General features: G+C 53.4%; 7 protein-coding genes across 7 annotated transcripts; 5 read left to right on the top strand and 2 right to left on the bottom strand.

Moving 5' to 3' along the window:
• Positions 1-977: 977 nt before the first annotated feature.
• PG997_009985 (uncharacterized protein) lies at positions 978-2246 on the top strand (the record flags this gene model as incomplete). The annotated part of the gene is made up of 4 exons (XM_066814300.1): positions 978-1127; positions 1244-1474; positions 1543-1712; positions 1775-2246. The coding sequence occupies 4 exons, from the start codon at positions 978-980 to the stop codon at positions 2244-2246; spliced, it is 1023 nt and encodes a 340-aa protein (XP_066666262.1).
• Positions 2247-3087: 841 nt separating this feature from the next.
• On the bottom strand, positions 3088-4836 carry PG997_009986 (uncharacterized protein; the record flags this gene model as incomplete). Its single annotated transcript, XM_066814301.1, has 5 exons — positions 3088-3545; positions 3617-3760; positions 3832-4039; positions 4096-4397; positions 4473-4836. The coding sequence occupies 5 exons, from the start codon at positions 4834-4836 to the stop codon at positions 3088-3090; spliced, it is 1476 nt and encodes a 491-aa protein (XP_066666263.1).
• Positions 4837-6257: 1421 nt separating this feature from the next.
• On the top strand, positions 6258-7642 carry PG997_009987 (terpenoid synthase; the record flags this gene model as incomplete). Its single annotated transcript, XM_066814302.1, has 4 exons — positions 6258-6450; positions 6639-6811; positions 6923-7162; positions 7256-7642. The coding sequence occupies 4 exons, from the start codon at positions 6258-6260 to the stop codon at positions 7640-7642; spliced, it is 993 nt and encodes a 330-aa protein (XP_066666264.1).
• Positions 7643-8586: 944 nt separating this feature from the next.
• On the top strand, positions 8587-9438 carry PG997_009988 (uncharacterized protein; the record flags this gene model as incomplete). Its single annotated transcript, XM_066814303.1, has 3 exons — positions 8587-8691; positions 8720-9075; positions 9096-9438. 3 exons carry the CDS (start codon positions 8587-8589, stop codon positions 9436-9438), a joined length of 804 nt encoding a protein of 267 aa, XP_066666265.1.
• A 2500-nt stretch (positions 9439-11938) lies between these two features.
• PG997_009989 (trichothecene 3-O-acetyltransferase) lies at positions 11939-13018 on the bottom strand (the record flags this gene model as incomplete). The annotated part of the gene is made up of 1 exon (XM_066814304.1): positions 11939-13018. One exon carries the CDS (start codon positions 13016-13018, stop codon positions 11939-11941), a length of 1080 nt encoding a protein of 359 aa, XP_066666266.1.
• A 1583-nt stretch (positions 13019-14601) lies between these two features.
• On the top strand, positions 14602-16456 carry PG997_009990 (Dynamin GTPase; the record flags this gene model as incomplete). Its single annotated transcript, XM_066814305.1, has 5 exons — positions 14602-15023; positions 15218-15465; positions 15522-15595; positions 15641-16162; positions 16385-16456. 5 exons carry the CDS (start codon positions 14602-14604, stop codon positions 16454-16456), a joined length of 1338 nt encoding a protein of 445 aa, XP_066666267.1.
• Positions 16457-17312: 856 nt separating this feature from the next.
• PG997_009991 (POT family-domain-containing protein) lies at positions 17313-19323 on the top strand (the record flags this gene model as incomplete). Its single annotated transcript, XM_066814306.1, has 3 exons — positions 17313-17553; positions 17628-18856; positions 18952-19323. 3 exons carry the CDS (start codon positions 17313-17315, stop codon positions 19321-19323), a joined length of 1842 nt encoding a protein of 613 aa, XP_066666268.1.
• Between the last annotated feature and the right edge of the window lie 2242 nt (positions 19324-21565).

Here is a 21565-nt window from a genome sequence, read left to right on the forward strand (position 1 = left end):
GCCACGCCGCGGCGCAGCTTCGTCCCATTTGCCAGGTAGGGATTGTTTGCTGTGCCGTACTCGTGTATCGATCCTGCATAGATGCACCCTGTATCGCAAAGGGCCAGGGGGCTTGTCCAGGATTTGTCCAGGATTTGTCCAGGATTTGTCAACGGTCGGATCTGATTCGTGGGAGCGCATCGCGTCAGATTCGAATCCCGGGGAACAGGGGTCGCCCGCCGGACCGCAATGGAGACCCCCCACACTGAAATGTGACAGACAGGAACAGAGGCCGTGATAGGCGGAAGAGCTTCAACGTGGATCTCTTGGACCCGTAGTTCGTCTGTAATCCGTTCTCACAACGGTAATGTAACAGGAAAATCAGTTCCCTTGTCGCTCGCTGCAAATACCGCAAAAATGACAGACGACCAGAAGAAGCTAAGCTGGCACACCAAACAAACAACGCAGGGCTCCAAGCAAGGAACCATATTCTCCGGTATTGTGCGTTGGTCATGTTCGTTTGAGCGCTTGCCCGCATGTGTCGAGTCTGCATCTATGCCAGGCCAACGAACTTCCATTCATTAAGATCTTGCATGAGCTCATATTACATACATCTCGAGTCCCCGCAGAAGAAAACATGCTGGACGGCGGAGACTTTTACCTTGGCAACTTGGTGATATGTCGCAGCCGGCACGTTCCTTGGTTCGAATCGTTGCCAATCGAAAGCTGGCTATGTCTGCAATCTTCGGAAAACCACAGCCGTCTTCTTCGGATTGTTGCAAGCCGTTTGCTAGGACTAGTATAGATAACAGTGACTGCTGCTCCAATTTCCCCTAACTCCTATCATGCGCTCGTCATCCGCGCTCACCTCCGACTTTGTAGAGACTGGCTTCTCGAGTCCCCGAAATCCCAGCGCTGCGTTCTCTTTAACTGCTCTGCATTCCTTTTGGAGCCAAGGCTCTTGCTTCTTTTTGTTTTTTTTATTCCTTCTCGTCAAGATGGCTGAAGACTCCAACGTCATGGCCATGACGGTCACCATGATCGTCTGCGGTGTAGCCACCTTGCTTTTCATGAGCGCGCGGTTTGCGGCCAAGGCCCTCGTGCGGTCCAAGCTGGGGATCGATGACTACGTCTTGGCTCTCTCCTGGGTATGTCTTGAACGCTTCGCTTCGTCACCATGATGGCCTCGCCTCGGCCTGCCTCCTTGCCCGTCGTGTAGATGTGGTAGTAAAGCTAACGAACACGCCATTGGGGAAAACAACAGTTCCTTTTTGTCGTCTTCATAGTCATCTCCATCTACACGACCGGCTACGGGCTGGGCTCGCACTTGGACGCCAGTTTCGACATGACCAAGCTCCCCACGCTGTTGTTCTTGCTCCCGATCGGGCAGTTCTTCGCCGTGGTCGCGGTCGCGGTATCTAAGTCCTCCTTCATCATCACGCTTCTCCGACTAGTTGAGGTTACGTGGCACAAGGCGGCCTTGTGGTTCATGTTGGTCACCATCCTTCTGTCCATGGGAAGCATCTCCATCGTCCAGTTCTACCAGTGCGCCACCCCGAACAGCACAACTGCGTCCCGAGTGACTCGGTGGTTGGCCTCGGAGTTTATGCAGCCGGGTACTCAGCCGTCATGGATTTGGTCCTGACCGCGTTCCCGAGTGTGGTCATCTGGGGGCTGCAGATGAAGAGGCGCGAGAAGATGGGTATTATCCTGTCCATGAGCTTAGGTCTGGTGTAAGTAGTGCTTCCTGATCTACATCTTTTACGAACCCTGTTAAATAACTCTATATAACCAGCGCTGGTGTCGTCGGTCTCTACAAGACCTCGACTATCCCCTACGTCTCCCGCAGTGCCGACTTCGCCTACGGTACCTCCATCGTCCTGATCTGGCTGGTGGCCGAAGTGAGCGCGACCATCATCGCGGCCTCGATCCCCTTCTACCGCCCCTTCTTCCGGCGCAACAAGTCCAGCGGCGGCCACAGCGGCAACAGCGGCCGCCGCGACGGCAACAACCCCCGGACCCAGTCGTCGTCCTACGCCCTGGGCAACCGCAAGCGGGCCCGCGACGGCGGCCACAGCATGCTCGACAGCGGCGTCGACCACAAGGGCGCGTCGGAGGAGGACGCCCACAGCAACGACCACGGCAGCGACAAGTGCATTCTCGGGAACGACACCCGCATCATCCGACAGACTAACATTTCGGTCAACTATCTGACGGACGAGGAGGCGAACTACCCAAGAGGACTACAGCACCGCGACCTGTTCTAACGGAACGATGGGTATGACTCTGTATTATGATAACCATGTACTTCTACTGCGACCTGGCTGGATATGACTGCGTGTAGCTTCTTCCTGTATCAACATCTGCGTAATATATCAATGCTACAAATCCAAGTATATTACAGTGTGCAATTCAGTTTAATTACAGTATTCCCAACTGCAACAAAACAGCCTGGGCCCTTCGCTGGATCGAACGGCAATAAGGCAAAGCTCGATCTTAGCGCTGAGATGATCATGGGGCCCCCCCCGCGGCGGTTTGTCTAGGAAAAGTAGGTTCGTGCCGCCACCGTCCCTGATTGAGTATGCTTACCCGGTCGACCCCCAGTCAGTATAACCCACTCGGAAATGGGGCATGTCAGTTTCTGTGGGACCAGACCCCTGACAACGGCTTCGTCCTTTACCCACCTCTTGGAGGTATGTAAGTAAATAGTCAACCACCTTATCCGCTTGCCACCTGCCTTAGAAACTAAGCTGCCCAAGTTGGCTAGCACAGGTCGAGGGTGAAATTTGGCATTACCAATTCCCAACTTCCAGGTGACTCTTTAGCGATGTCGAACGTGCATCTCTAACCGGTGGAGGACCCCGTTCCTGGCTTGACATATTTCTGAGAACTGATAGAACAGGCTCCGTCTGAATCGGCCACTAAGCAAAATTCAACACGGGCACTGATTAGAACCAAAATGGTATGAAGTTGCGAAATCAACTCCGTTCGTACAGACGGTCCCTAGTCATACACAATTCCAAGCCCCACACAGAAACCGCGACGTTTGCCCCGGCTCCATATATTCTGCCCTACTAGTAACATTACACAGCATGTTGCTAGCACTAACTATCTTGCAGTCGCCTGCAGACTACACATCAGAAGCTTCTTCTCCCAAAGAATAAACGCCCTCTGCCCGTCCCACCCCTGACTCTCCGGCCTGAGCTTCAGGTCGAAGTTGAACAGGACGCGCGCCATCATATACCGCATCTCGTGCATGGCGAGGTTGCGGCCCAAGCAGTCCCGGGGCCCGTACGCGAACGGCTGGCAGCTCTCGCGCCGATCGTTCTTGTAGTATGGGGAGAGGGAGTCGCCGCCGCCGCCGCCGCCGCCCGACAGCCAGCGCTCCGGCGCGAACGTGTCCGGGTCCGCGAAGTTGAGCGGGCTGTGGTACGTCGCGTAGTGGTGCACGGAGACGCGCGTGCCGGGCGCGATCCATTGGCCGCGGATGGTCAGTCCGGCTTCGGTGACGATGCGCGGGACGCCCACGGGGACGGGCGGGTAGAGTCGGAGGGCTTCCTGGATGCCTGCGTCAGGGTGGTATTTGTTAGTTAGGTTCTGCTAAGTAATATGACCTGATAGCTTTGGAGATACGTACAAGCATTCAGATACTCGATACCGGCGGTGCTCTGGAGAGTGATCTCATCCTCATGTTTGAAGAGGGAGTGGATCTGGTTCTTCAAGATTGCCAGCTTCTCGGGGTTGGACAGAAGATGGTAAGTCAAGCCGGAGAGAGTGGAGCCTATATCCACGATTGTCAGATTTTAGTGTGTGTGTGGGGTTGTGTCTGTGAGTAGCTGGCTGCATACGTACCGGAGGTCTCACTACCGGCCAACATGAACACGTCCGCGTGGCAGTACATCTCCTCGAGGCTCAGCTGCTGGTCCCCCTTGGCCGCCAAGACCATGCTCCAGATATCGGGTTTCTCGGCGGAGCCCCGCTCGAGCCGCAGATCGACCCGGTCGGCCGAGTGCTTGAAGTGGTTGTACTTCATGTCCTTGACGAACTGGGGCTCGAACCGCTTAAAAGGGAGTGCAGCCAGGGGTAGTACTGGATGATCTGGGCCACGGGGATGACCTTGATCGAGTCAAAGACGGCCTCGACCCAAGGCGAGTACTTGAGGCCCTGAAGCAGGCCCAGGGGCAGGCCGAAGGTGAGATCGCCCATGAAGTCGAACGTGGTGAATTGGAACATCTTCACCATGTCGACAGGTCTGCCCGCGTTGACGACTTCGCCTAGTTTTGTGACTAACAGATCGACATGCTTGCGCAGGACTGGCTCGTTGCTCTTTAAGGCGCGCTCTGAGAAGGCAGGCGCGAAGAGCTTGCGGAAGCGTCGATGGTCCTCGTGAGCAGGCGCACTGTTGATGCCATATATGCCTTCCCCAGTATCACGTTAGTAAAACATCCAATGCTGCTAGCTAGTATAGCACGGCTGAGTGAGTTAATACTTACCATTGGCGGGCTCGACAAACCACTCCCGAGCCTTGGGGAGCTCTCTTCCCCCTTTCTCATGGCCGTGGATGGCTTTCCACTCGACGCCCCCATGGTCAATGAAGCTCAGGTCATTGGGGCTGTACCGAACCACCGGGCCGTACTTGGTATGCAGGTGGTGCATCCAGAGCACTTGAGTTCCAGTGAGACAGGCAATCCAGAAGGGGACCCGACTCGCTCGCGTACAGATCGGGCCCCGGTAGCTTGCCAACGGATGCAGGGTCAAAGAGTAGATGATGGTGCTGATTATGTAAACGAAAAGGAAAAAGATTGTGCTCAGGCAGATAATGCCGAGGCCACTATGGCCTAAACCCGGCAGCTCCATGTTGCTTGATGTTGCAGTAGTAGACGGGATGTGGCTATGTCAAACGATGGGTTGAAACGAAGGGCCTTTGGTAGTGATATTATTAATTACCCTCGAGGCACAGTCGGAGGCTTGTTGATACTTATGTCCTACCGAGTTGCGACCAAAAAGAAACGACATCGACTTGGATGAGTCTCGCGCTCAATCGCGAGCTATATGCCACAACCTCCCCTCTTCAGCCTGCGCATCACCAATCATACGTTCGGCGACGAGTGCCCTCGACTCAATAGCTTGATAAAAGCACGCATAGAAGGCCATTATCGGCAGGTATCGCGACATGAATAGCTCGTCAAAGGATTAGGGGTGGCGAGTCTCTCTGATATTTGATCAATCAATAAGCACATGTTCAGATCAGGAGCGCGTTGCGATAGTTTCGGGGTTGTATCGGTCGCTTTTGGAAGTCCCCTTGCCAAGTCACGAAACGATTTTGCCGCGAGAAAAAACCTCGAGCGGGGAGCTATGTTGTTTTGTCGGAAACATTGCTGACCAGGGACATGAATTCGGTACGGGGCCGACTGCCCGTCGATCAGGGACCCCTTGCTAGCCTCGGGTCTCCTTCTATCTTGGGTCAACAATTCCTCTCAGTGCCGCGAGTCAAGCAAGCGCTCCGCTGCACTGGGACCATGATGTGTCGTACCCTTTGAGAAATATGACCAAATACAGCTCAGCTGTTGTTGGTCAGCTTGCTCCAGAAACAACGACGATATTTGCTTTTCGATGTCGACCCCGAATCCTATTGTCTAGATCTGAGACGCACAACCCCACGACAGGTTCGAGAGATCTCTCGAACCCCTGTCCTTTGCGGAGCCCGCAGTGTGGGAACGGTACCCGCGATATATGCGATGCACCAATGACCTCCCCGATGTCGCCCTTTCCACTGAGCCTCGCCGCCGATCCGACCTGCAAGCCGCTGGATAGATCCGATCACATCTGAGCACACCCGGGCGGCATTGGTGCCTCCAACAAAGCAAAAACCTCAAGCGCATGCGTCAACCGTTCCTGTCATATTATAACATGTTCTATAATGAGGGATCATACCGCGTAGTTTGTTGGAAGGTTTCAGGATTATGATACCTATTGCCTCCACAAGATACATATGATTAGCAAAAACCCTTTCATGCTGCGGACATATCACAGACTGCCGTGATTGGTATTCCTTCTTAATGCTAAACAAACCGGTCATCAAGCCCTCCGCCGGGAAAACGAATGTGAGTCAAGATCGAAACTGCAGCGCCAGGCCCCACAGGATTCCACGCGCGTCAAAAAAGAACTCGGTGGCAATGTGTCGGTCGTGGGCCAACGTCTTTATCAAGGCTGAGTCGCCCACCGTAGTTTAACTAAGCTTGTACATGCAGCACAGACCCTTCTCTTGAAACATCATCATGTATTTCCACAAAGTCGAAATGAACAACCCAAACAAGATCCGCCTGCCCGACCTCGAGACCCTCTGGAAGTGGCCGCGGCAGGTCAGTCCTCATTTGGCCGAGGTCGACGAGGAGTGCCTCGAGTGGAGCGCAAGCTTCAGCGCGTTCGACGCCGAAACCCATCGACTGGTCCACGACAAGGGCAAGCTGAGTAAGTCCTCCCCCTTTGCCCTTCCCAACACGTAATCATTGTGTTATCGCTTGCTGATATTTGTCCATGGCCCATCAGATCTTTTAGCAGGGATGTGCTACTCTCGGATGACGAAAGGTGAGATGGCTCTCCCCCTTTTATCCATCCACATCTTGTTGCAATGCTGACTTGGCTGTTGATACGCTCAGAACAAGTCAGAAGTGGGTGTGATATCATGCACCTATTCTTCATGTTCGATGAATACTCGGATAAGTCGGGGCCAGAGGAAGTATGGGAGCAGGCACAGATCCAGATGGACGCCTTTGCGAACCCACACAGCCCAAGACCCGTCGGGGAGTGGGTTGGAGGAGTTTACACGACAGTGAGTCGGCCACACCATATTGCTCGCTAGGTGTTCGAGAAACGGTACTAAAAAGCGACCTCCATCAGGTTTTGGAATCGTCTGCCATGGGATGCTACGCCGACCTTCAAGAGGCGCTTCCTGGCGACATGGCTGGACTATGTCGAGTCGGTCGCACAGCAGGCCGAGCTCAGGTCGCAGTCGCGCATCGTGGACTTGGCGACTTACTTCCCCATCCGGCGGCACACGTCCGGCGCACCTTCGACGATAGCAATGTACGAGATGGACCTCGACATCCCCGATGCGGTGCGGCGTCATAAGGTTATCGTCGAGATGGAGACACTGGCCGTTGATCTCATCGTTATTGCCAACGTGCGTTCCTTCTCTTATTTGCCCCCCTACACCCCGCCTGACACCTCGTTTTCACGGTACGTTGTGATCCAATTGCTGACTCTTTACTTCTAGGACGTACTCTCGTACAACAAGGAGCAGGCCGTAGGCGACGACGAGCACAACATCATCACCATCATAATGCAGCAGTTCGGCCTGGGCGTGCAGGACGCCTTCGACTACACCGGGGAGCTGAACCGGAGGAAGATGAAGCGGTTCTACACCCTCTACCGCCGGCTGCCGCGGTGGATGGGCCCCGTCGGCCTCGACGTGCAGAAGCTCGTCGACGGCATGGCGCAGTGCGTCAGCGGGGTCATGCACTGGAGCTACGAGAGCGAGCGCTACTTTGGGAAGCGCGGAATGGACATCAAGGAGTCTCGCACGTTGAGCCTCTTGCCCAAGGTCTATGGGGATGGGGACGGGCCGATTGGGTCGGTGCAGATAGACGATGGCAGGTTATGAGTCCGGAGGCGTTTTGCTTGTTGTCTTTATAGTATTATACAGTTCACACATTCTTCTAGTCAAACTGATAAATAGTAAACATCTTGGGCTGATTTATTGGTTATTCATGACTGTTGAGCAAACTGATGCCAGTAGTGTACCCTTGCCATGTTTGCCGGTGTGATTTGATGACCAATGGAAATGCTTCGTACCAAATCCAACACCGGCCAGCTCGTGCACATGCTAATTGCTGGCAACAACGTTGTCCTCATCGTTGTCTATGTAGACCGCCCTTCTGCCAGATCGCCTGCATCAACCGACCTGTTTGACCCCTGGCCAGATGGCCTGTTTCTTCTGGTGTGCTTTGGTCTTGTCTGTGTCGGCGTCAGCTACGTACTCGAGCAGTATGTGCGGTTTCATTCGTGTCAGCGTTTGTTCCAGCATTTGCATATCTTTATCCTTCTCGTATTTCACACTTTTGTCTACTGGAATATGGTGACGGCCCTGAATCTTGATCTGAACGAGGTTGCGGTTGATGGTCTAGTCATTTTTGCACCGTGTTTGTTTCTTGTCTTTCTGTTGAAGAGATTCTTTCATATTCATCTGTAACCTGACACGCCGGTTGGTCATCAAGGATTCCACTGTATTGGATGGCAACAATGATCTGTATTAGTCTTGTGTCCCTGCCGGGTATGTTGAGCATGCATTGGGGGAAAAAGAAGAAAGAATTCGGCTTATCCCCGAAACCCCTGACTCTGCCGGGCCCACCCGGGACTGGAGTACCCAATTGGGACGCGACAAAGCTCTTGCACGTCGACTATACCTGCATGCGGCTGACTGATGTGATCGAATGTAAGCAGCATCACGCGTGATGAACACCGGCCTTCCCCTCATTTCCCCAGCTGATATTCTTACACTCTTCGCCAACATTCCTTTCCATGAATGAAATAGATCAAAACAACAACATGACGGACGGTTACGAGTGTGAAGTCATGGACCAGCCCGCCAAGCATCTTTCAAAGGAGGCACAAGCGGAGCTCACCTCCTCTCCTGCGAGCACTGGGAAGCCAGTGTCTCCACCCGCTATCGGACTACCAGGTATTCAGCGCCGACGTGACCGCCGCCTTCGCCAACAAGGTCCTCGTGGTGGCCCGGCACTGCGGCGAAGTCGTGGGGTTCGTGTCCGCCGTCCATTTGCCGGCCACCTCCGAGAAGCTGCAACACCCCGTGGTCCACACGGGCCTGACGTGCGTCCGCCCCGACCACCAGCGGCGGCGCGGCGGCCTGAAGCAGCAGATGTACGGCCACCTCTTCTTGCACCTGCTATCGCGTCCCACCCACCGGCGCGGGTTCTGGGTCACGACCGTGACCGACATCGTCCGCTCCCTCGTGGACATGCGCCGGGTCTCGGTCCGCAACTTTCCCTCCTCCTCCTCCTCCCTGCCGTCTTCGTCGTCTGAGAAGAAGACCGAAGGAGGGGGCCGAGCGAGGAACACCTGCTCATCGCCCGCGACTTCAGCGCGCGCTATCGCCGGGAGGCCCTGGTGGCGCCGACGGCCGAGTTCGACGAGCGGGCGTTCCTGTTCCGGGGGTCCAACGATCACGCGGCCGCCGCGGCGTTTCGCAAAGATGTTGACGACCGGGGACGGTATTGGCACCGGGATCTGGCGGCCTCAGAGTTTTATCGGGGGTTAATCCGGCCGGGGACGGGGGACGAGGTGCTGTTGGTTGGGTTCATCGATCCGGGGCACCTGCAGGCGGTGGCGAGTGGGGAGGCATATCGGGATCGGTGGATGGGCTGGTATGCTAAGCTGTGAAGGGGGTGTGGGATCCTGAGGTTGCTCTTCGTCGGTTTACTGTCTCAAGCTATGATAGCAACGGCTCAAGAAACCTGTGGGAGCGTAAGTCGAAGTGGCGTCTCCGTACGCTTCTTGGGGTTGCTGTATAGAGAGACTAAACTGTATAGGATTAATCTCGAAGGCGTTTTAAATACCCCGAAGTACTCCCAATCCTCCCGCGTCATATACCACCCCGCAGGGGTGTCCAACCCACTGTGACCAGGGAGATGAACAGAAATGGGGTGGTACTCGTCCTGAAGCCGTGGGCCTCTGGTGGCGACGATTAGGTCCTGTTCAATGAAGCAGGCGTTGGCACCGTAAAGAAAGACTATAGTTCCAACGCCCGCAGGGTTGAGTTCGGTCGTAAAGGAAATGGACCCTGGCTGTCTGGCGGGTGGTATGGCCTCCGACGCCATCATCGTCTCGCGTCTTCGATTTCTATTTTCCTGATGAGAATGAGCTGTCGGGAGCAAGAACCCAGATCTGAAGTCATATCAAGAGTTACTGCAATACATATGGAGGTGGGCTGGGTTTAGCCATGGAATTGGGCTGCCCGTTTCGCTAGCTTCTCCTTGATCCGGGGTTGGTGCAGCCACCCCCGCATCAGAGAGTGACACGATGATGATTTGCTTCAACCTTCGATATATTCTTTCACATACATGTTGCATCGTGCTCTCCTCTAGCGGTGTGTGATCGCCATGGCTCCGAAGTTCGTGTGCGCTTCATGATTTCTAAGTCGGGACTACTTCGTAGATCTGCGTCAAACCTATCAAATATATAGGGGTACTCCCCCGTCTTGACTTTTGCGACGCGCCCAGCTTCAGATTGCATTTGTGGCAACGAGAGCCATCTGGTGAACGCCCGACAAGGTGATGACCAAACTCAAAGTCATGTCGAGTACCAAAAGAATACTAGCAAGAGAACAGTCAGAAATTGTTAAATAAATATTCAGCTAGTATCCCCAGCACCAGTAGCAGAGGAAATAGATTAGACCTGAGATACCGAGGCCATATTCAACTCACGCAAAGACACAAGTAAGGACGATGCCAGCGTAGAAAGTTGGCTTGTACTGGACGTCGTCGTGGTCAATGTCGATGATGCTGGTGGAGTTGAAGAAGATGCCCGCATCAACGATGACGCAGATAGCCGCCGTCGTGACCCGCGGTATATGTGCAGGTCGGGAGGTGTAGTGGGCGTAGTGCATGAACGGCATGAACGACACGCCGAAGAGGATGCTAAACCAGAAGAGGGAGAAGGCTATCTTTTTGTTTTCTTCTAATTAGCCGAGCTTATTTCCACATGGTTTAATGGGCCTCTCGAGAGCGAGCAGCAATTGCATACAAAGTTGATGTCCACCATGTACTCGGTCAGCGAGGTGGTGAATTCGTCGCTAGTGTCCGTGTCCTCCGGGTCGTAGGCCTGCCCAAAGGGATTCACGGATACACCATGTAGTAGTGCCATCGATAGAGATATGACTGCAAGAAAGAGGTGCCAAAATCGTATGCGAACGTTCATTCTCTTGTCCATCTCCGGGTTGCATAGCCACGACCATGACGGAGTGGACAGGGGGGACACCGAGGTTGGGAGGTTGATAATTTAGAAGTGGGGTTGACACTGAATTCTGTCAGTCGTATGTAAAGTTTGGGCTATTGTCACTCTAGAAACGTAGCTCGAACAGCTGAATCGAAACTTCGGCGGTAGGTAATGAATCAGTCTGAACTCACTTGGGGTGTGCGGCCGCCGTTGACACGTGCGGTAAAGTTAAATGTTACGCCAATGAGGTATTATACACCATCACCCACTGTTTGAGCTAAGCGTCCTATACACAACGGTCGAAATGGCTGTGGTTGTGGCAATATAAGTTTAAGCTATACAATGATGACAAGTAACTGTTACAAGACTCCCTATATGTGCAATATGACTGGCCCAGGCATGTCGACTCTTGTTCTTATGCGCCTGCTGCATCTCCAACTGCCAAGCATGTCAGTCTGATCATTTTCACTCACGACCTAGCGAGCCATGCAGCAAATGCACCACAAGCCAATGTATTCATGCAGGCAGGTCGTCCGAAATAGAGTGCCGAGGCGTGAACTAATCTGATTAGAGCAGCTGAGTTAAGTTCCGCGTAACCTCCATTAAATCGTTGCTACACAACACGAGCTCATTCGGCCCGTGGGGATTTGCATCTCCGGCAATTGACTTGACCTAATTAGGAGACGTTTGAAGGCAGCCACGGTTTTGGGTTGGGCATGATGAAAATATTGATAGTACCATCCTCCGAATATTTATGCTGTGACTTATCACTAGGGAGAGGTTTATTTTGACTTCCATTTCTAACCCAAATTTGATGTTCCCCAGCAAACCCCTTTTAGCTCGAGACGCATGTGTTGAACTTCTCTAGTCCTAAGAACCATATCCTATTGGTACTCTGTTGAAACTCCATTGATCCTTACACTCGAACTCACTGCGAAAGTCAGGCCTACCCCGCAAGTCTAGCGAATCTCATGAACCCGCCATCTCCCTTCAGCCTCTGCATGTCTTCCTCGCTCAAGCACACAGCGACCCCGATCTCGCCATCGGGCCGCTTGGGCATCAAATACACCAGCCCCTGAAACGCGTCGAAGCGCGGTCGGCGCACCGATTCCGGACGACCGAGCCCGAGCCCGAAGTCGAGGTGGTACGCGCCCTGGTTGGCCCACGAGTTGAGCATGACGTCGCGGGTCATGTCGAAGCCGCCGCCCAGGAGGCTCACTGTGGACTTGTCGGGCGTGCGGTCCACCAGCGTCGCGAGGGATCGGGCGTCGTACGCCAGTGTCGACGTCTCGGTCGCAATGGCCGCTCGAAGATCAGCGGCGATGGCGCCGAGAGGGCTTTCCACGAGTTGACGGGCCGAGAACTTGTAGTGGTACGTCATGCACTGCGCGAAGCCCGGATACGTTGCCGATATTCCGACGTGATGACGAATATCGACCGAGCGAGCGAAGAGCACTGGCGAGTCTTCTTGCAGCCTCGGAAGCCGGACGCGCATGATTGATTGCCATACGAAGGCACTGAGGGCGTCGTCAGTGGAGATGTATGGTGTTGCGGTTGGCAAACTCTGAGTGGCCATTTGCTTGAGCGTAAGGAGGGATCCATTGGGGAAACTGAAATGACACCATACGCCCGTCGGCATTGGCTGTCGCACATCGCCAACAGGCAGTGGTTCGACTTTGTTGTATCTGGGTTCGGTACCAGGAACCCAGGCTGTATCGTCAAGCAAGGGTATCTTATCGGCAGGGTCGCGATTCCCCGACCTTAATTCGTCCTCGGTAAACGCCTCCCCTCGACAGGCCTTGGACAGCAAGTGCATCACCTGCCCTTGTCCAACTCCATCCATGCATTGGTGCTGACCAAGGAATGTGAGGATGAGCCCGCCATTGACGATGCTCGCTTGCAGCTGGAAGACCTCCGCTGTGGTCTCCCCAGGGCGTCCCGAGCTGGTCCTCCGGGGTGCGACCAAGTCTTCATCCAGACAATTCATCGGGCAGCCTGCGGCTCGAAAATCTTCCAAGGATGGCATTGCGGGCTCTTTTGTCAGATCCTTCACAGCCAACCGAGGGGGTTCTATCGAGGGGCTTGATCTTGAAGACCCCCGTGACGCCCTCAGTCGAACCTTCACAAACGACCTGGCCTGCCAGCCATGGGAAGGAGTCGGCCAGACGCTCGAGCCCCCCTTGCAACGTCTGGATAACAACTGGTACCTGCGACGCATCGTTCATAGGATAACATAGGCTGATCTGCGTGAATATTGATACCAACATCTGGCCATAGCCATCGAGTACCAGATCAACGGCCTGCGGTGCGTGAGACATCTTGGGCAAGAATCGGATTAAATGACAGTGTCAAAGATTAGATGAGACTGTCGTAAAGATCCTCCAAAATGGTGTACAAATCCTGATACAGAGGGTGCCAGCCGGACAACAGACCCACCTCGAATATTTCACCCAGGGCGGGATGAGTCATCATGTCATTTGCGCCTTTCGAGGCCAATATTAGTCATGTCAATCGGCAGATGGATTCTTCCCCTTCCGAAACTTGCACTTCAAGAAGTCTTTCCAGGTTCCAAAAGGGGCTGGCTTTGTGATTATAAAGACTGCGGTGCGATTGATGAGTCTGCAACCTTTGTGTAAGGTGTGACAGAGGTTGTGTGGGTGCGGTGTGATTTAAGGCAGAGGGATGGATTTGGGCAAGTACTTGATGTTCTTGGTAGCTTAGAATAAACCTTGAACGTCAACAAAGTTGATATAGATCGGGTTATATATACTTTCGTGTGAGGTAAACTGTGTTCAGCGATGTGTGGCGTTTTGGCTCAGAAGTGTCGATACGATGTATTTTATTAAATATTATACATGCAGCACAGGAAACATACAAGGTTTCAAGACCAAACAAGGGGTGGCTGGATACGGGTCCGAGAATGCAGAATAATAGAGCCTCGATGTACTATGAATCTATGATTAAATTATAATCTTAGCATAATGATGTTTTGAACACTCTTATGACACTGTGTGTTTAAGTATAACTCAAGTCGCATCATCAAAACTGTTCGAAGTTCTGTTTCTCCTACCACTCTGTTGGTGGCTTATTTCTGGAAAGTGCGTAGCAATGCGGCTTGCATTGTACATCGACCTCCCACGACGGTTGACTACCAGGAATCCTTCGCAACGCCCTGTGCAAGGAGGATGGAATCTCACGGGGCCCATTCTTGAGACCAGAGTTCACCGATCACAACAGTATAACGATGGCCACCCCCGGAGGTCATATCACGGCGGCTCAATGTCTGTGATAGATACACTCCAGTCCGCCAGGTCAAGAAAACGGATCAATTAAATTGACCGGATCAGATCCTATGGTATTGGAGAGTTTGTCTCTTTGCCTCAGCTTGTGGTCTGTGGGGATCAATCTGTTGGGAAAAGCTCTGTATTAGAAGGGATAACAGGCTTGCCATTTCCAAGGAAAGACGGCGTCTGCACAAGATTTCCCACGGAGATTATTCTCAGGCGAAATGCCACAGAGAGGTCAATAGTAGCTACTGTTCAACCGCATTCGTCTCGACCAGCCAATACTCGGAAACTACTCTCTAACTACAAGCGAAGCATGGCCGACATGTCAGAACTACCCCAAGTGACTTATGATGCCTCGGCACTAATGGGACTCCGTGGACACCCGAGCGTTGTCGGTGGAAATGCATTTGCATCAGATGTTTTGCGGATTGAAGTCACCGGCCATACGGATCTCAACCTCACCGTGGTCGACCTACCAGGCTTGATCTCAGTTGCTAACGAAGAGCAAACGGATGCGGATGTTGAACTCATCAGAGAAATGGTGGATGTATATGTTTCCAGCAGACGCGCTATTGTATTGGCAGTTGTCCAAGCTGGCAATGACATCGCCAATCAATCCATTGTTCAAATGGCCCGCAAACATGATCCTCAAGGGCACCGCACAGTTGGGATCATTACAAAAGCGGACTTGATTAACAGAGGGGCCGAAGGACGATTGGCTGACCTTGCCATGAACCAGGGAATGTCAGATTGAAACTTGGGTTCTTTTTGTTGAAGAACCCTACCCCAGGTGAACTGGAAGTTGGCATCACGACCGAGCAACGCTTGCAAAAAGAGATGGAATTCTTCGCCTCGCCTGTCTGGCAGTCCCAGAAATTGGATATGAAACGGGTCGGGGTAGCCAATCTCAGACTATCTTTGCAATCCCTTCTCGATAGCCACATCGAGAGGGAATTGCCCAATGTTATTGAAGAAATCCGACATCAACTTCGGGAAACAGAGGCCAATTTGGAATCAATAGGCCCCAAGCGCTCGAAGGTCTCAGATATCCGATTCTTCATCACCAGGATCAGTATGAACTACTGCCAGCTGGTCCAAGCAGCAGTCAACGGCGATTATCAAGGAACTCTCCAACTCGAAGCTTCGTGCTTTGGTACACAAACTGAACACCAATTTTGCATCACAAGTACGCGAGGACGGTCAGAAAAGGAAAGTCGGCACTAAAGCACCGGCATCGAACAGTTCCAAAGTGGACGACTTGGAGAACAGAGGAATCAAAGTGGAGCGAGGATAGCATGAATGAGTGGGTGAAAAATGTAGGTTTTGCCACGGTAGTCACGAATTCTACTAAAATCAAATAGGTATACCTAAGTACTAGGGGTCGTGAGCTTCCCGGCAGTCACAACTTCGTGCTACTGGCAGAGCTCTTTCGAGAGCAATCCAGTCCTTGGGAGCCATTAGCACAGTCTCATATCCATGAAGTCTTCGCAACGGTGAACCGATGGATACAAGACGCTGTGGTGAAGACGGTCCCAGAGGCGAGACTCCGGCGCGAAATCATTACAATTTGCCTTCGCTGGCTTGAAGATACGAGGGCTCGGGCAGACGAGGAGTTGAAAAAGCTCATAGCAGACGAAAACCAGCATCCCATCACATATAACCATTACTATACCGACAACATACAGGAAGCTCGACGCGAGGGCTTACTTGGACCAATCGAGAATGCTTTACAAACTTTGCTCAAGGCTGACGCAAAGACAAGTGCCTCTAAGAGCACTGATGGATCCACGAAGTCTATCAGCGCTATGAAGGCTAAGATCATCGTCAATATGGATCAACAAGCTTGCTCTGAAGCATTGATCTGCTTGAATGCATACTATAAGGTCGGTACATCTTTTAGTATACCTCTAATATTATAACATTTAAGTGGAGTCAATACTAACAGCCACGAGGTCGCAATGAAAACCTTTGTTGACAATATATGCCGCCAAGTGATCGAAAGACACATTATGGCCCGGCTTCCGGATATGTTCAACCCATCAATGATTACGCAGTTGTCCGATAAACGGATAATGCTTCTTGGGTCAGAACCTGAAAGTCAACAGCGAAAGAGGGATGAGCTGACTACAAGGAAGCGCGTCCTTGTGGCTAGCCTGGCCGAATTGCAACAGAATTGAAGCGTGTCAAATGCGGATTCTAATTACTTGTGAGTTGACTTTACTTTAGCAGCATGGAACCTCTTCTACGCAGGATCATGGGTCCAAAGGTAATTATCACCCCAGTTATAATAAAATAGTATACGAGGAACCGGCCGAGATCTGTACTTATGTAAGGGAGTTCGCGGTCCAGGCTGCCGGACCGACTGTCTGGGCTCGCATGATGGGGATGCATCCCAACAACCCGGACAAGTGGATCATGATTTCTCCTCCTTGCTCTTATTACTAGTTGTAATCGGGAAGCTGTCTATCACTTGGCACGTGGATACCTGTCGTTTTGTGTACTTGCGCCTTGTGATTGTGCGATAGAAGGTTTTCTGCCATCGGCTAAACCCGGTATACGTAGATGGGGGATACTTCCGCTACGTTCTGACGAGCCGCCTCTCTTGCCAAGGACTTGGCGTTCTTGGACTCAGCACACGATAACCTCTACCTTCCTAATCCGGTCTATCTACGCGCTTGGCGCTTACAAGCTTCGGGTCGAATGAGCTTGTGCAATTGGCACAGCTCGGGGCCAGCTGAGATTGAGCGCCTCATCTCCTCCAGAGCACTGGGTCTTAGAACGTTGGCCAAGAGCTTGGCTCGCCAAGACTTATACGGGGACTTGCTGCAATGAGGATCGCGCCGGTGCTGCACTCCACGCAGGATACGACGGTGGAGGGTTGCGATAATGGGCTTGACAAGTTGCCATGTGTAAACCCGGTTCGCTAGCCGATGCGGCTGCTGGTATAAGATGCCCGGGTCGGACCCCTCGGTTCTGCGCGGGGGAGGCATCGCTCTAGCTGTAGTTGATCACCATCCTCCAGCAGTTTCCACGATGGCGACCAAGACGAGCCTCGAGATCACCAAGGGCGGCACGCTCGTCGAGCCCGTCCCGGGTTACGCCAGCGGCTCAGACTCCGTCAAGGATGAGTCTGCTGACCTCCTTCGACCCTTTCCCACCGAAGAGGAGTGGGCGACTCTCCCTCGCGTGGCAGGCTCGATTCCCTGGACCGCGTGGACCGTCGCTTTCGTCGAGTTCGTCGAGCGCTTCTCCTACTATGGCACCAGCGCTGTGTGTAAGTACTGCTGTTGTTTATTTTATTTCCTTGTTTGGCAGCGGCCTCATACTGACACGCGCTGTGCCATTCAGTCGTCAACTTCATCCAGAAGCCCCTGCCCAAGGGGTCCACGACCGGCGCCGGTTTCCTCATCTCGCCGGGCTCCGGCGCTCTGGGCATGGGCCAGCGCGCCTCGACGGGCCTGACGACGTTCAACAACTTCTGGTCCTACTTCACGCCGCTGATCGGCGCCTACCTGGCCGACCAGTACTGGGGTCGCTACCTGACGATCCAGTACTCCAACTTCGTCGCCCTGGTCGGCCACATCATACTCATCATGGCCGCCATCCCCGCCGTCATCGTGCACCCGAACGTCTCCATCGCCCTCTTCGCCATCGGCCTCGTCATCATGGGCGTCGGCACCGGCGGCTTCAAGTCCAACATCTCGCCGCTCATCGCGGAGCAGTACAAGGACTCCAAGGCCTACGTGCGCGTGCACAAGCGCAGCGGCCGCAAGGAGATCGTCGACCCGGCCGTCACGACGGCCCGCATCTATATCTACTTCTACTTCCTCATCAACCTGGGCTCCATCACGGGCTCCCTCGCCATGGTCTACTCGGAGCACTTTGTCGGCTTCTGGCTTTCGTTTACCCTGCCCACCCTCTGCTACCTCCTGTGCCCGGGCATACTGCTCTACTTCAAGAAGACGTACAAGCTCTCGCCGCCCACGGGTTCCGTCATGGGCAAGGCCTCGAAGCTGATCAGGCTCGCGTACAAGAAGAGCACCGGCTTCCGCGACCCGGAGTTCTGGCAGCGCGTCAAGCCGAGCGAGCTGCGCGCGCGCGGCGAGGCCGTGCCCGCGTGGATGACGTTCGACGACCAGTGGGTCGACGAGCTGAAGCGCGGCGTCGTCGCGTGCAAGGTGTTCCTGTGGTACCCGCTCTACTTCCTGGCGTACAACCAGATGACCAACAACCTGGTGTCGCAGGCGGGGACCATGGTGCTGGGCCAGACGCCCAACGATATCGTGGCTAAGCTGAACCCCATCTTTATTGTGATTGTGATTCCCATCATGGACTTTGGCGTCTACCCGGCACTGCGCAAGATGGGCGTGCACTTGTCGCCCATCAAGAAGATCACGGCGGGGTTCGTGCTGGCGTCTTTGGCTATGGTCTCGGCCTGCGTCATCCAAGCCTACATCTATAAACTGTCTCCCTGTGGCAACCAGATCAACAAGCTCACCAAGGAGGGGAAGCACTGCACCGCGCCCATCTCGGTCTGGATCCAGGTGTTCCCTTACGGCCTGGTCGGCATGTCGGAAGTCCTGGCCTCCATCACGAAGCTTGAGTAAGTGTCTTCCAATGCTTTACATGCACATCTCCAGTTACGAATAGATTGCTAACGCCCGCGCGATAGATATGCCTACACCAAGGCCCCCAGAACATGAAGTCGACCGTGCAGGCCATCGCGCTCTTCACGTCGGCCGTGTCGTCGGCGCTGGGCCAGGCGCTCGTCGCGCTCTCGGACGACCCGCTGCTGGTGTGGAACTACGGGTCCGTGGCCGTCATCGCGCTGATCGGCGGCATCGGGTTCTACCTCACCTTCCGCAAGGCCGACCGCGAGGAGGACGCGATGAACAACATGAAGGAGAGTGCGTTCATCGGTAATGACGGAAAAGCTACTGTCGCCGACGAGAATGCGACTGGGAGCGGGACAGTGGTGGAGGAAGTCCGTAATGAGAAGAGCGAGGAGGCTGTTGCGGGGGAGAGGAGGAAGGATAGCGTGTAGGGTAGATCGTCCTGGGGCCCAGTAGAGTGACTTGGTCTGCAAGAAAAGCAGTTAGCCCAAGCAATTCAATGGTTAATTAGTATCTATGTGTTACAATTATCCGTGATACCGTAGACGCTGCTCATAACCGTGTTTGAATGACTGGACTAGGTGAAGCAGTACTGATGATAAGGTCTTGTGCCCAATTTGCTCACTACCCCCAGATTGCAGCTTGCCTTGGGGCCATCGAATAGTTGACGATGCCTGGGAAGCTGTCCTCCAGATATGAAACTAAGTGTAAAAGTATGTGTGCTGAGAATGGTAAGTCACGTATCATCTTTGCGACAAGCCAGGTTCTGGTTGAAGTTAGACGTTCAAGACGGAGGTTAGCGTCCCCTGTGCGTCGCCGCCGTAGCCTGGCCCTGTAGTTGCAAGTGCGCATGGAATTCCAACGAGGCAGTTCGCACATTGTGTATATCGACATGATCGCGACACAGACGTCGTGGTTCAGGTGAACTATAGTTTCTGTTTGAAACAGAAATGAGAAAACACATCGACTCGGGTTTTCTCATGTTTGGTGCCGCCATTCGAGAGCGATTTCATCTTGGGTAGTACTGGCTTGGTTCTCTAACCTCGGTGCTGTTTCAGGCCTCAGCGCGTTCCCCGAGACCCCGCGCACCGACTCGCGGGGTTTTCCTGGAGGGGAGGAGGGAAAGATCTGGCCCGGTCTTTAACAACAGCGGCAATATATCGAACAACGAATTCAGGCAAACAAGCGAGCATGCGGCGAAGCCGTTGTCGTAATGATTGTTCAAATCATGAGGTCGGATGATGCATGCGCATTGAAGCTGACAATCGTCCGCCATTTGGATCGGATGCGAAAATAGACTGTGAGTCTAGACCACAGGGCGGTTCAGCACTCGGCACTCAGCACTCTCACCGTCTGAACTCGGATCTACGGAACATGCACAGCAAGCTCGGGACAGAAGTGCACTAGAGAGCTTGTAGATATAAGTCTACAGTCTCTCGAAACCTGATTACGTAGCCGAATAGACCGCTGATTGCATTTAAGTGCCAAATTGTTAGTGCTTCATGCATCCTGTGGCCGGACGTGACTGCACTTGCCAGAATGCGGTCGCCCACTGACTAGTTGACGTTAGAACACTTATCCCCAGGCCGGCCCTGTTTTTGCTAGCGGTCACGTTTGATCGTCCTTACTACCCCAAACCAGCACATGTCAAATCACAGCTCTAGGCGTCGAGTGGACGAAGGAAACACCGAGATTTACCTTCACGACGTGGGATCCTAATGGAAAGGATTGACGTCGAGAGTCGGGACGAAGAACAAAGTAAAATACAAGGAAGGTTATCGATAACTTCGGCTCACAACAAGGTAGCCAGCCACAGCTACTTGGTCCGCTCCGGCTGCCTCTGCAAACCAAGACTCTCCCAGCTCCGAGCGTGGCGCAGCTCGAGGATAATCATATGGCCGTTGCCAGAGTTGTCGATGAGTAAGTTGATGAAAGAGAAAACGATCGAATGGCAGTTGTCGGTGAACTGCGAGTCGATGAAAGAGTACCATGCCCAGGCATCGACATCGAGTCAAGGCCATGGCCCGCTTTATTATACTGGAAACGCCCAGAGCTCTGCCCAGAGAACTACAGGCTAGAGTCTAGACTCTAGACTCTAGACAGGAACATGGCCCCCGTACTCGGGTGGGTACTGTCAGAGGATTCTAAGGTAATCAAACTCTATTCTGACCTGATTCTGCCAATTCCTGCGCCCAACATAGCCCCTGGGATGATCACAGTACTCTTGCATTTCCCGCCTTACGTGATTCTATACCGCACCATATCTAGTACGGTTGGGGTTAGTGATTGAGGTCTGCTCAAGGCAATGAAACAGTCGCATAGGAATGACGTATCCTACTCAAGCCACTGGCGACGGTGCAGTCGTTGCTCTAAATTTGGTCGTCGACCGCAGCCCGACGGTCCCGCCGACCAGGATGGGAACAGGGATTACGAGGTTTCTTGGGAAGTCCCGTCATCTGCCATGCCCAGATTGCTGTCAAGGATGGATCAACATGCCACACACACCCTCCCCGTTTTGTCGTTTCTGGGGTCTAGGGCACTCCGGCTCTGCCTACCCTGGGCGCTTCGCTACCGGGCCTGGATGATTCACACCGGCAGATATGCATTACGTTCTATCAACAAGGCGTAGCAAACCTAAAAATTTACGACGAAAAGGAGAGACGGATGTGACCC

Source organism: Apiospora hydei, assembly GCF_038363865.1.
Source record: "Apiospora hydei strain CBS 114990 chromosome Unknown utg000007l_segment0_segment0, whole genome shotgun sequence".
In the NCBI taxonomy this organism is placed as follows: domain Eukaryota; kingdom Fungi; phylum Ascomycota; class Sordariomycetes; order Amphisphaeriales; family Apiosporaceae; genus Apiospora; species Apiospora hydei.